The sequence below is a fragment of the Carcharodon carcharias genome, chromosome 2 (genome assembly GCF_017639515.1).
Source record: "Carcharodon carcharias isolate sCarCar2 chromosome 2, sCarCar2.pri, whole genome shotgun sequence".
Classification (NCBI taxonomy): domain Eukaryota; kingdom Metazoa; phylum Chordata; class Chondrichthyes; order Lamniformes; family Lamnidae; genus Carcharodon; species Carcharodon carcharias.
The window spans coordinates 231,016,666-231,031,730 of NC_054468.1; the positions used below are offsets into that span (position 1 = coordinate 231,016,666).

Below are 15,065 nucleotides of genomic sequence, written 5' to 3' on the forward strand. Positions count from 1 at the left end.
ACCACAGAAGGCTGTGGAGGCCGAATCAATGAGTATATTCAAGAAAGAAATTGATAATTTTTTGGATATTACCTGGATGCTTTGTACCAGGAGGTCATCATACCACTTAGGATAGGGTCTTCTGATTTGGTCAGTGGTCAGGGACAGGAGAGTGTGACTGCGAGTGAGGGAGGTAAGGGGACCCAGAGGGCAGGAGTGCAGAAGTGAGAGTCGCTGCAATTGTCCAATAGGTCTGAGGTTCTCTCAGCTTGTCTGGATGAGGGTGGGGGCTGCAGGGTGGATGAGCAAATTGACCATGGCGCCGTGGTACAGGAGGCCATCCAAGTGGGGAGAGCAAAAAGGAACATAGTGGCAGTAGGTGACAGTATAGTGGGATGGACTGACACTGTTCTCTGAAGCAAAGAGCTAGTGCCAGGGTTCGGGGCTGGAGAGGGACTTGCTGTGGGAGGGGGGAGGATCTGGTTGTTGTGGCCCATGCAGGTACCGACGACATAGGTAGAACTAGGAAAGTGGTTCTGCGTAGAGAGTATGAGGAGCTAGGTAGTAAATTGAAAAGCAGAACCTCAAAGGTTATAATCTCTGCATTACTACCTGAGCCGCGTTCAAGTTGGCATAGGGTCCATAAAATTAGAGAGATGAACACATTGCTCAAAGATTGGTGTGGAAGAAGTGGGTTCTGGTTTGTGGGGCACTGGCACCAGTGCTGGGGAAAGTGGGGCCTGTATTGTTGGGACGGTCTGCACCTGAACTGTGCTGATACCAGTGTTCTTGCAAACCGCATAACTAGGGAAGTAGAGAGGGTTTTAAACGAAATAGTGGGTGTCAAAGGATCAAATATGGTATATCAAAGACTAGAGACAAGATAAGAGCGGAGAATAGTAATATGAGAAATGAGGGTCAGAGAATGGCAGGAAGGGATAGGGAAAAAATAACCTAAGAAGGCACCAAGAATCAAGACTAGGTTTCACAAAGGTAACAAAAAGACAAAACTAATAGCTCTGTATCAGAACACATGTAACAAAGTAAATGAATTGATAGTGTACATTGAAGTAAATAAATATGATCTGATAGCCATTAGGGAGACATGACTGCAGGATGGCATAGTGGTATTATAACTGAACTATTATTCCAGACACTCAGGGTAATGCTCTGGGGGCCCAGGTTCAAATCCCCACACAGCAGATGGTGAAAAATCTGAAATTAAGAGTCTGATGATGACCACGAAACCATTGCCATTAAAAACACATCTGGTTCACTAATGCCCTTTAGAGAAGGAAATCTGCAGTCCTTACATGTGGTTGCCCTTTAAATGCTCTCTGAACGAGGCAATTAGGGATGGGCAATAAACCATGGTCTAGCCAATGAACAAATTTTAAAAAAAGAATATTATGGGGTATATGACATTCAAGAAAAATAGGAAGGGAGCACTGTTAATCAAGAATGGCATTTGTGCAATAGTTAGAGATGACATTGGTTCAGGAGATCAGGATGTAGCAGCAGTTTGGGTGGAGATGAGGTATACTGGTGGGAGTGGTCTACAGGCACCCTAACAGTAACCAAAAAGTATACGAGAAGAAATACTGGATGAAATAAAAGCAAAATACTGCGGGTGCTGGAAAACAAAAAATACTAGAAAAATTCAGCAGGTCTAACAGCATTTGTGGAGAGAAAAACAGAGTTAACGTTTCAAGTCCATATGACTCTTCTTCGGAGCATTATTAGAAATGTTCTGTGTTGTAGAAATCTCAAGTATTATTATAAATACTGGGTGCATGTGATAAAGGGATGGCAATAATCATGGGCGACTTTAATTTACATATATACTGGAAAATTCAGATTGACAGTAGCAGCCTGCATGCTTTTGTGATAGCACGTTCTGGAACCAAGCAGACAGCAGGTTATATTAGACTTGGTATTCTGCAATGTGGCAGGATTAATTAATGACCTCATGCTAAAGGCACCCCTAGGTGGCAGTGACCACAATATGATTGAATTTTACATCCAGTATGAAAGGGAGAAGACTGGGTCTAAGACTAGTATTTTAAACTTAAATAAGGGGGCAACTATGGGGGCATGAAAGCTGAGAATGCTGAAGTGAACTGGGATACCAGGCTAGGAGATGGATCAATAGAGAAGCAATGGCGGATATTTAAGGGGATTTTTCAGAATACTGAGAATAAGTATATTCCTACTATAAAGAAAAATTTGAAAGGAAGGACCCACCAGCTGTGGTTAACTAAAGAAGTTGGGAAAAACATCAAACTTAAGGAAAGAGCATATAACTGTGCAACGATGATTGGCAGGTCAGTTGACTGGTCAGAATATAAACTTGTCAGAGAATGACTAAAAGGTTAATCAGGAGAAAGAAATTAGAGTATGAAGCTAGCTAGAAATGTAAAAATGGATCGCAAGAATGTCAACAGGTATTTAAATCGGAAAAGAGTAGGTAAAGTGAGTGTTGGTCCTCTAGAGGTGAGAATGAGGACTTAATAGAGGATAATAAGGAAATGGCGGATGAATTGAACAAATATTTCACCTCTGTCTTCACTGTCGCGGATATTAAAAACATTCCAGTAATAGCTACAAATCAGGTGGGCAGGAGAGAGGAACTTGGTGAAATTACAATCACTAGAGAAACAGTACTGAACAAACTGATGGAACTGCAGGCTGACAAACCTCCAGGTCCAGACTGACTTCATCCTAGGATCTTAAAAGAGATGGCTAATGAGAGAGTAGATGTGTTGAGGTTATAGCTCGGCATTTAGAAATACACAAGGTAATCAGGAAGAGTCAGCATAGTTTTGTGAAAGGAAATCAAGTTTAACCAATTTATTAGAGTTCTCTGAAGGAGTGATATGTGCTGTGGATAAAGGGGAACCTGTAGATGCACTGTACTTGGATTTCCAGAAGGCATTTGAAAAGGTGCCACATCAAAGGTTATTGCGGAAAATAAAAGCTCATGGTGTAAGGGGTAACGTAATAGCATGGATAGAGGATTGGCTGGCCGGCAAAAAACAGAGTATGCATAAACAGGTATTTGTCTGATTGGCAGCATGTGATCAGTGTGGTCCCGCAGGGATCTGTGATGGGACCTCAACTTTTTACAATTTACATCAATGACTTAGATGAGGGGAGCGAAGGCATGGTCGCTAAATTTGCAGACGACACAAAGATAGGTGGGAAAGTACGCTGTGGAGGGACATAAGGACTTTGCAGATGGATGTAGATAGGTTGAGTGAGTGGACAAAAATCTGGCAGATGGAAAATGTGAAGTTATTAACTTTGGCAGGAAGAATAAAAAAAGCAGAGTATTACTTAAATGGAGAACAACTACAGAATTTAGAGGTGTGGAGAGATCTGAGTGTTATTGTGCATGAGTCACAAAAAGTTAATATGCAGGTACAGCTTGTAATCAAGAAGGCTAATGGAATGCTATCCTTTATTATGAGAGAAATTGAACATAAAAGTAAGAATGTTATGCTTCAGTTATACAGGGCATTGGTGAGACTGCATCTCAAATAGTGTGTGCAGTTTTGGTCTCCTTATTTAAGGAAGGATGTAAATGTGTTGGAGGTGGTTCAGAGGATATTTACCAGATAGATAGGAGCAAGTTGTCTTATGAGGATAGGTTGGACAGGCTGGGCTTGTTTCCACTGGAGTTTAGAAGAATGAGGGGTAACTTGTTTGAAGTACATAAAATCCTGAAAGGTCTTCTTGACAATGTGGACGTGGAAAGGATGTTTCTTCTTGTGGGTGAGTCCAGAACTAGCGGGCACTGTTTTAAAATTATGGGTCATCTTTATAGGACAGAGATGAGGGCTGAGCGGCTTTGGAACTCTGCCTCAGAAGGCACGGGAAGCGGGGTCACTGAGTATTTTTAAGGCAGAAGTAGATAGGTTCTTGTCAGTCAAGGGAATCAAAGGTTATTGGGGGTACATGGGAATGCTGAACTCGAAACACAAACAGATCAGCTACGATCTTATTGAAAGGCAGAGCAGGCTTAAGGGGCCAAATGGCCGACTTCTGCTCCTATTTCGTATGTTTGTATGTGACATGACTGCTAAAGATTCAAGGGAGGCCTGGGTTGTTTGCTGGAAGAAAGATGTAAGGTGTTCTCACTTGAGTACATTGGTAGCAGCATATGTGTCTATAGACTGCTAGTCTCCAAACTCCCAAGAAGGTGTTGAGAATGTTCATTTGTAAATATTTATGCTCTGAACTGTCCATTTTCTTCCAAGATAAAAGGGACCTGGGGTCTCAAGGATAGATAATTAACATTTTTACCCGGACAGAGACTGATCTGATTTACATTGTCACAGAGATGGACTTTGATGGGTTGGTCTGCCAGGATCCTGGAGTGAAGAAGCAGTTTTTTTTAAATTCTTTCACAGGATGTGGGCAGTGCTGGCTTGGTCAGCATTTATTCTTTCTCTCTCTTCGGGTACCATGCCATAAGATGCCATTGGTGACGATGGACCTCCATGTTAATCTTGTTCTGGAGGTGTGGATCATCATTCATCCAGTTTACAAGGCTCTTTAGAAAGATCGTTCATCGTCTATCTCAATCTCATTTACCATCAATCTTTCCCATCAGCATCAGACTCTCTAAACCATGATTTCTTATTATGTGAAGAAATTCCAACTTTCTCTTCCTGATATTGGTCAGCAGAGTTCTCTTCATCTCAGATTTTACTAGCATCTCTGAAATATCTTCATTATTCGCCTCAAAACCACAATTCTGCAGCTTCAATTCTTTGCTGCATTGCTTCACTATCACCTAACACTTGCTTCTGTATGTCAAAATTGGTGTGATATAACATTTTGGGTTCTCAGCTTTGTTTTCATGGGTAATTTTGAGTGATCATATTTTTCATTTTTTTTGTCACACATCTTTGGCCGTTCCCATCCTTCATTTTATTTTTTGATCGTACTCTCTGTCCAATATTAGCATACTTGCTAGGTATCAAAATTTTTCCACCTGTGAGATCTTTTCATCCATCACTGTAATCTTACATTCTGGTATGACTTTCTTTTTGGACACTATTAGACATTTTGTTTTCTTACAATTTATTGTAATTATATATTATAATTTACAGTATTTCCCATCCCTATTTATTCTTGAGAAGGTGGTGACGTGCTGCCTTCTGGAACCGCTGCAGCACATGTGGTATAGGCATACCCATTGTGCTGTTAAGAAGGGAGTTCCAGGATTTTGACCAGCGACAGTGAATGAACGGTGATAAAGTTCCAAGTCAGGAAGGTGTGTGGCTTGGAAAGGGAACTTGCAGGTGGTAGTATTCCCATGCATCTGCTGCCCTTGCTCTTCCAGGTGATAGACATCTTGGGCTTGGAAGCTGCAGTTGAAGGCGAGGCCATAAGTCTCAATGAAAACAGGTAGGAGTTCATACTCAGATTGAAAAGACCAAATACATGAGGATATGAAATGAGGCTGGAAGATTGGCCTATCTTGCACTAGAGGGCAGTTTGCCAGGAAAAACTCTCACCGTGAAAGACAGTTCTGAAGTTAAAAGCTACCAGGCTGGGAAAGCAAAGGAAGGGAAGTAAATACTCAAGAGCTAAGAATGACTTTGAACTGGGTCCAGGAAAATCAAATGACTATTTAAGGGACCGTGTAAACTATACCTGTGAAGTAGGTGTTTTGGTTGTGGTAAAGTAAAAGGGGAAAGTATTAATAATAATGTTTAATTATAGTGCTTTTAGTCTGTTCAGAACAGTAAAGTCATAAAACATGAAATCTTATCATGTCATCCTTTCTGCTATCAAATGGAAACTCAAACTTAATTGTTTAATGTTATTGGTCTCTACAGGGATTGTAACAAATGGAACATTTAGGGGATAGTAGTTATTGTAACATAAGGTTTAGGTTGGCTATGGAAGAGGACAAGGAACAACCCAGAGTAAGAATAATTAACTGGAGGAAAGCCAGCTTCAATGGAGTAAGAATGGATTTGGCCAAGATAAAGTGGAATCAAAGATTAGCTGGCAAAACTGTAACCGAACAACAGGCTGCCTTTAAAGAGAGTGTTCAAGTACAGGCAAGGTATATTCCCACAAAGGGGAAAGGTAGGGCAAACAAATCCAGAGGTCCCTAGATGGTGAAAGAGATAGAAAGTAATGTGAAATGGAAAAAGTGTGACAGATGTCAAGTAGACCAGGCCAAATATAAAAGGTTCAGAGGGGAATTGAAAAAGCAAATGAGAAGCAAAATTAAGGCAATGTGAAGAGACTGGCATCTAATATAAAAGGGAATCCAAAAGTCTTCTATAGTTGTATAAATAGTAAAAGGGTGTTAAGAGGAGAATGGAGCTGATAAGGGACCAAAAATGGAATTTACACACGGAAACAGGGGAAATAACTGAGGTACTAAATGAATACTTTACATCCGTTTTTACCAAGGAAGAAGATGGTGTCCAGATCATGGTGAAAGAGGAAGTAGTCCAGACATCTGAAAGGTTTAAAATTGATAAGGAGGTGGTATTGTATAGGTTGTCTGTATTTTAGGTTGATCAAGCACCAGGTTCGAATAAGATGCATCTAAGGATACTGAAGGAGGTGAGTGTGGAAATTGCAAATGCATTGGCTGTAATTTTCCAATCTTCCTTAGACTCAGGGGTGGTGCCAGAGAATGAGACAATTGCAAACATTACACCCTTGTTCAAAAAAAAACACGTAAAGATAAGCCCAGCATCAATAGGCAGTTGGTTTAACCTTGGTGGTGGTGAAGCTTTTAGAATAAAGGGTACTATACTAGAGAAGGTGCAGGAGTAGAAGGACCTGGGTGTATATGTGCATAAATCACTGAAAGTGGCAGGACAGGTTCAGAGAACAGTTAATATAACATATGGCTTGTAGGCTTTATCAAAAGGGGCATAAAGTACAAAAGCAAGAAAGTTTGTTGAACTGGTATAAAACACTGGTTCAGTCTCAGTTGGAGTATTATGCCCAGTTCTGGGCACCACACTTTAGGAAGGATATGAAGGTATTGGAGAGGGTGCAGAAAAGATTCATGAGAATGGTTCCAGGGATGAGAAACTTCAGTTATGTAGAAAATTTGGAGAAGTTGCAACTATTCTCCTTGGAGAAGAGAAGTTTGAGGGGAGATTTAATAAAAGTATTCAAAAACATGAGCGGTCTGGACAGAGTAGATAGGGAGAAACTGTTCCCATTGGTGGAAGGATCGAGAACAAGAGGGCACAGATTTAAAGTAATTGGCAAAAGAAGCAGTTGTGACACAAGGAAAAACTTTTTCACACAGCAAGTGGTTAGGATCTGGAATGCACTGCCTGTGTGTGTGGTGGAGACAGGATCACTTGAGACTTTCAAAAGAGAGTTGGATCGTTATTGGAAAAGGAAAAATTTGCAGGCTTCTTCAGAGGACCAGCGCAGACATAATGGGCTGAACAGCCTCTTGTGCAGTAATGATTCTATGATTGCTTGATAGCAACCAGGGCTATTAAGACTGAAGTAACCTTCAGACTAGAAATACAAAGGTCTTCCACATGCGTCTTTTAAAATAAGCTAATCCTGTTTGGTTTAATTTCTAGCAATCAGTTTTTTTACTAAGTATACATTAAATAATTAACTAAATTATGGATTGCGGAAGCTGGTAATTGTATTGGAACACTGCAGTTACACAAACTTGGAAAGGGTTTTCCATCTGAGGCTGGTCCGTTGCCATGACATTCATTTGAGTTTTTCAGTGCCAATAGATCTCATCTTACTAAAGCCTAGATGCCAATGGAGTAGAGCCATGGATAAAGTAGCAGATTGTTGAGAGATTAATTGGAAATTAGAAATAAAAAAGTCAATAGCGCTGCCATATTCTGCCTTGCAAAGCTGTTAAAGACCTATGGTAATGAAAAGCATTATAATTATGTTTCTTTTGCAGCTCATGAGCACTATGAGCTTAAACTGTTACTAACATCCACCGTGAAGTCAATCTTGATTTTAAAACTTGTTTATTTGTTGAATTTCATCATTCAGCACTCTGACTGATGGAAGCCTTTGTGGGACCCTGGCTGTGTGAAGGCAAAACTTACACCTGAAGAAATATTTTAACAGGGTGTTGGAAGCAATATGCAGTAATAGAGTTCTCCCCGTTGTCTCTTCTCTGGCATCATGGACTAAGTATTTCCTTGCTGAACAAAAAACCGGATCCATCTTTCTCTTGAATATGTGTTTTTATTTATGTATCCTCAATTGTATAATTTTTCATCAATGTTGATCAAGCAGCAATGCAGAGTCTGTTTTGAGGCCAATAACATCTATTGACACTGCAGTGCTCCCACTTCCTCTTCAACCAAGGTGATATAGTCTTCTCTGAATAAACAAATTTGGACCCCAGATGTCTCTCATCCTTCGTTCCCACATGAAACTTTACAACATCATATTGGGCCACACCTGTAATCTGGCACAGTTTGTAAGAAACTTCTTGAAGACATTTACTTAAGCTTTTCTTTTTGAGAAGCAGCCAATTGCATGTTGAGAACAATTTAGCAATGCTAACCTAGGTCCAACCGACTGTCACTTGATGGTCAGCTAATTAAATGAGTTACCACCAAAGAAGGAAACTGAGCAACCATGTCCAGTTACCTCTCTTGGAGCTCACCTTATGGTCATTGCTATGCCAAATGTAAAATGAAATGCAAGGAATTTATGACTGATAGAAACAATTTTGTTTTAAATCGGCTCCAAATAAAGCTCTCCATTGTCAAATTTGATTCCTGAAATAGTCAGTTTCTACCAAAAAATTAACAATGTAGTTTTGTGCATGGTTTTTTGTGGTTGGGGAAAATTAGCCTTGACAGTACAAATTATCCACCTGCTGAATCTCTTCTGGATCCTATTTTGTTTCAGAAATGCCACAATACTGGGACTGTAAAAAGCACATATGTTATAAATGATAACTTATGGCATGCCTGCTGGAGGAAAGCAGACCCAATCTATGGAATGCTTTGATAGCGTACAGCTAGTGAACAGCAAAGCAGCATAGAGGGACCCTGGAGATAATGTAACACTCCTCACAACAAAAGTTAGGACCTCACAACAACGTAGCCTTTGTAGAAGAGGCAGTGAAGCAGTCTCACCAATAACACCTAAGAGGACAATGCAGGCTAATGCAATAGTGTTTCATCTACTGAACCTCCCATATCTGTGACCTCCAGCATTGAGATGCACAAGCTAGCAAATGCATTTAGGAGATTATCACCTCCAAATTTCCATCCTAGTCACACATCTTTGTGACCTGGAAATACATTGCCATTCCATCATTATCGCTGAGTCAAAATCCTGGAACTCCCTGCTAACAACACAATAGGAGCACCTTCATGAGATGGACCGCAACAGCTCAAGTTGTCTCATCGTCAGCTTCTCAAGGAAAACGAGTGATGGGCAATAAATGCTGGCCTTACTAGCAATGCCAAATCCCAAGAATGAATACAAAACAAAATTGGAGCAATTTTTATATCTGGGCAAAAGCAATTCCTTAATAAACACTCCATATCCCCTTTTCCCTTCCTCTTGAAATTCTGACCTTATATTACTGCAAAACTGGAAATGTGTGAAAAACATGTTAAGAAAACACATTTTGTCTTGACAAATCAACCACCAAGTTGGGGATTTGACATGAATGCTCACTTACTAAGTGGTCTGCGGCCAATGCATCTGTTTGAATTTAGTGAGATAACTGACAATCTGGATAAGTTAGCAGCCAGTAAGAATGTCTTCTAATTGTGTCTTTTAACAATGTAGGTAATATTTTTTATTAGTTGTAAATCAACTGTTTGAAAGGAGAGGGGAGACTAGAATGCCTTAGAAAATTATATGGAAAGAAATTAGATTGAAGGAGTGTGGTCCATGAGATTTGTAATATTATTCTGGGATTGGTCCTGTTGCTCATTTTTAAAAGAAAACTGCACTACATGCAACATTGTTTGTGCTGTAATGCACACTGATCGACTTGCAATAATTCTGGACTGTTTTCAATAGTATGCTGTTATGAAGAGTAGGGAGGGGACAGGAAGCAAAACAGATAGACTCACTGGTTCTCCAGGAAGCGATAGTCCATTAGCACCCTGAGGGCCAGGGGGGCCTTGTGGACCTGGAGGTCCCAGCTCACCACGTGGACCTGGTGCACCCTGCAAAAAAGCAATTAAGAGTTTTATTATTTTTGCTTTCTGCATGACAAACAAAAACAAATCTGTAGCTGTTATTGCAGTCATCTGCGCCCATTACATAAATCTGAACATTGCTCCAAACCAAACATGCATAAATTTCACCCAGATATTGGCCAGAGGCTTACAAGTCCTGATGGCTTTGTAGGTAATTACATCAGTCATCATGTAACAGATCATGCAAAGCAGGTTCAATCTCTAGTTTGTGTTGAGTTAACTGACCTGTTGTAAGGTAGTAAAAAACACCATCCAATTTACACACAGCAAAATCTCACAAAAAACAATGAAATAATGTCCCTATAATATACTTTAATTATGTTGATTGATTGAATGGGATCCTTTACATCCACCTGGGAGCGAGGGCAGCCTTGGCCTCAGTTTAATGTCTCATCTAACAGTTGGCTTCTCTGACAGTACAACATTCCCACAGTAGTGCAAGAAAGTACCAGCTCAAATCCCTGGAGTGGGCTTAATCCTATAACCTTTTGACTTGAAGGCAAGACTGCTACCGACTGAGCCACAGCTGGAACCTTAGTGGAAGATGCCCTATTAGTGCTGAAGAGGGCAGCATTATCAGAGATCCCATTCCTTGCTGTCTGTTGAGCCACAATTGAAAGTAAATGTGCGAATGTCAGTTAAGGATGAGTTTGAGCTGGGTTGAGATGGCTCCAGTTGTAGAATAGCTTGCTAGCGCTCACGGCCATAGTACCAGAGGTTTGCTGGCAGCCTTAGAACTGAATCACAGCATCAATTAACATCTTCAGTAGAAAGGGAAAGAAAGCCGGAAGAACTTTAAAAGAAGATACTTACAGGTGGCCCATGCTGACCTCTCTCTCCTCTCGGTCCTTTGCTACCACTTTGACCCTGTTAATGGAACAAATCACAGAGAAAGCAAAATAAGCCTGGCTTGCATTCTATACATATGGATTCCCTCCAGCCCTGCAACACTCACTCCCCACCCCCACACCCTCCCCACCAGGCTCACAAAAAGCAATCAAAGCAAGGAGGAAATGTCTGAGATGGTCTTGTTTGGATATGTTAGGTGACTAAGTGTGTTTCATTACACATGAACGCAATTAGTAAATTATACAAACTCAAGCATAAAAAGTCCTGGCTCAGCATATTACTTCACTTGACATTAGATAATTCATAATTGTTAAACTCAATCCTTTCATTTTCCTTCAATTTAAGTTATATTCAGTGGCTACACACTATGCTAAAAGATCCTGAGAATTTTTTGCAAGTGTTTCAAATACCATCAGCACTGTTGCAAAACCAATAATCGCATCCTTGCCACGTAATGTCTTATTCTCTCTCTCCCTCCCCCCCACAACCCCCCACTTAGTCAGTGGATTGTGTTTACTGTGTTTTAAGCCAGGGAGTGGAAATGAATGAAGTATTTCCTTACAGAAGGTCCAGGAGGTCCTGGGGCCCCAATGCTGTCCTGAGCACATGTGCAAGCATGTGGAAGAGCTGGACATTTTGCTTCATCTCTCTGAAAGGACAAAAAACAGATGACTTTGGCAGATAATGAAACAAGCTTTTACAAAAATGAAACAAGCTTTTATAAAAAGGAAAATCGCACTAAAAATCAACCTCTTTGCATGGCTGTTGATGTTAAAAACTATGAAACAAACTCAACTGTATTTATTTGTTAAATTAGGTAAAGCAAGGGGATTTGCATTTCTTATGCGGGGATATACTTTGCTATGTATAGAATTTTACCTGGTAGTTTGTATCATTATTTTTCTCAGCATCCTGCCTTTGTTTGGGAAAATAAAGAACTCCTAAGAGCTATAAGAAAGATAAGTTCTTGCCAAATATCAGGGACAACACTTTGCACTATTCCTGCAACTATAAATAAGACACTGCTGAAAAATGCCACATGGTGATTGTTACCATTAGAATAAAAATACAACCTTAGAGAGGGCATTTCTCTGTACTAACTTATTCTTTCCAAGGACACCAGAACGATGAAGCTTTCCACCTTTAAAACCAGAACTTGGTACAACTTCACTTTTACTCTCAGAATTGAGGAATGTTTAGAAATGTCTGCATTTATTGCTCAAGGCGAGTTTCCCAGACAATTTAGGAATCAACAGCATGTATGCCAGATAGGTAGAAGTGACATGTTCACTAATGTAGTTTGGATTTACTTCCCCCTTAAAGGCATTAGGGAACCTGTTGGGTTTTTACAATAATTTGGAATGTTCACGCTCATCCTTTTCTGGTGATAAAATGAGATGAAACTGGTATCAGCAAATTAATCTTTTGAAGGATGCCATCAGTCACAGTTATTTTCAGATTATATTTTCAGAGTGCAAGACAATAGGTGAAAACAAAGTGCCTTTGTGGACCAACTGAATGTACACAATTAGCCTGACCCCTCCTATTGTGCTAAAATAAGGTCTCAACAACTTGAAGTGCAGGTAGTTTTGCCAACTCTGGACATATTCCTGGAAGCATCATTACATGGCTTCGCACTTCAAACCCACCCTCCCCCACGCCAAAATCCCACCATTGGTCTATTCTCCAGGCATGCGGCCTGCCTACACAAATTTGGAAGACTCTTTGTTACCCAGTTGGATTAATATTTACTGTTAGTAAAACAATTGCCATCTCCAATGAATGACAGTGTTTAAAGGAAACAAAAGAATACATTTAATGCTTTGTCAATCCAAAGAAAACACAGGCACTCGAAAAATCCGCCCTTTGTCACCTGCTGACAGGTCAATACTTGCCATGGAAGGAAGGTCGCAGCATTTGTCTCTTAAGACCCAACCCAGGCTGCAGATGATGTCAAAGCTTTGGATTTCAAACTAGAATTGAAAGGAAAAGATAAAGATTACTTATTAGCACCTCAGCAGATAACAAGCCTGAATGGCCCTTTGTCTTTCTAATGTCTCTTCATCAAAATCACTGCACTCGTTTTACTCCCTTCTGTTGGAAGATCATCAACCTGAAAAGCTAAACTCTTTGCATTTCCCTCTCTTCCTCTGCAAATTTTGACAGACCCAGCATCTGCAGTATTTTGATTTTCACTCCCTTCTGCCTTTCCGATGCTTTTTGAGTTATTTTAACTTTCTTCTATCTTTCTAAAGTATTTTCACAACCTGATTGGTGTATGTCTCCAGTGATTTTCACCATTTTTTAGCTTTTTTGTGTTATGATATTGTTTGGTATGCTCTACCTGACACTGTTGCTCTCTTCCCTTCCTGTTCCATTTTATTCAATCCTATTTGGGCCTCACTTTTGCTCCAACTTCTAGCTTGACAAAGAATCTACATGCCTTTAGCATCAAATTAACCTTTTTACAGATACTGATGGACATGCTTATGAGAAAGGGGCTAACCTCAGTTCAAAAGATATTGCAGTTTCCTCATTACTGAACAATGTGATATGAACGTACCATCCAGAAGGAATGGCAGATAAATGTTACTGTCAGTGAACAGCTTGGCATAAATCCCTGCCAGCTAGTTGGGTTTCAAATGTCCTAGGAGTAGTACCTGAAAGATCAGCACTTGTTAACTCAATGAAATTGTCATCACTTACTGGAGCAGATCTGCCCTTTGGTCCTTTGGATTTAACCAATTTTCCGAGAATTTCATATCCATCGGTGGTAATGTTACCGGGTGGATTCGCCATCTTCTCTTCAACTTCTTGACAGTCTATGATCAGTTTAACAGTATTCTGGTTTACCATAATATGAACCTGCACAGGAGACATGGAAAAAATGCCAGTTGAGTTCACATTTCACACATTGAAGTACTTTTTGTATTCAATAAATTGAAGGATTAATTGAACTCAACGTTCCTCCAATTTTGGATCTCTGAGTATCCTTGGCAACTTTGTTTTCAGCTGCCTGGACATAAGCTTTGGGATTCCCTCCCTAAACCTCTCCCTCTTCCTTTAAGCTGCTTTGCTTTGGAACATTCTTTGAAACCTTCATCTTTGACCAAGCTTTTGGTCGCCTTGTCTAATATCTTCTTACATGACTTGGTGTCAAATTTTGTCTGATAATGCTCCATTGAAGCACATTAGGATGTTTTGCTACATTAAACACATTATATAAATGCAAGTTGTTTATGTAATTTGCCTATATGAAATACAAGTTTAAATTCCTAAATCTTTTTCATGACTTGTTTTACTCTTTCAATTGAGTATAAAGAATGCATTTCTGCTTGAATATAGATTCATTTATTTGTAAGTCCCTGACTCTGCTATTGAAGGACAATCACACCTCATATATTAGTATACTTCCACATACTGACTCAACAATGGATCGATCAAGGATCTATTATTCATCGGAACTGAATGGATGAGCAAAAACAAAAATCTGGCCTATTGCCAGAGCTCTATTCACTCACACTAATGTTGGTTTAATTAATTCAGTCTAATCCTTTTTAGGAATTTTGTCTTCAGTTTCCTTCCCCCATTTTATCTTCCTCAACAAGTCCTGCGCTACCCACAACCAAATTTAATTTTGTCGGATAATTCTGAGAATATATTTAATGATCAAAGACTTACTTTAGAAAGCTTTATGGATAGAAATGTTTAAGGGTGATGTACAACCCTGGACAGACATATTGCTTACTGTTATAGGCAGTAGATGGCCATCTAGGTTCAGTAGGTTGAAGCATCAGCCATGTTTTAAAAGAGTGAAAGACAAACTAAGACGAACCAGGCTTTTAAAGGCCAGAAGGTTGGAAGAAGGAAAAAGACCAAAATAGATGATGAATTCCGCAGTTTTGAGCATCTGGTGAATAAATTAGGAGTCTGCACAATGAGTTGAGTTTCAGCTCAGGAAATACCTACTAAGGAGATAGAGCGCTGCTTCACCAGAATGATAGCAGGACTTAACAAATTAAATTA

General features: G+C 39.9%; 1 protein-coding gene across 2 annotated transcripts in view; it reads right to left on the reverse strand.

The window, feature by feature from the left end:
- Window positions 1–15,065, reverse strand: part of LOC121289991 (collagen alpha-1(XII) chain-like) — a 278,622-nt gene that overhangs the window by 51,180 nt on the left and 212,377 nt on the right. For both annotated transcript variants that reach the window (XM_041210101.1, XM_041210090.1), the window contains 5 exons: window positions 13,746–13,904; window positions 12,935–13,012; window positions 11,602–11,688; window positions 11,004–11,057; window positions 10,062–10,157 (listed from right to left, as the gene is read on the reverse strand). In XM_041210101.1, the coding sequence (XP_041066035.1) occupies window positions 10,062–10,157; window positions 11,004–11,057; window positions 11,602–11,688; window positions 12,935–13,012; window positions 13,746–13,904 (474 nt within the window). The remainder of the gene's footprint in view (window positions 1–10,061; window positions 10,158–11,003; window positions 11,058–11,601; window positions 11,689–12,934; window positions 13,013–13,745; window positions 13,905–15,065) is intronic.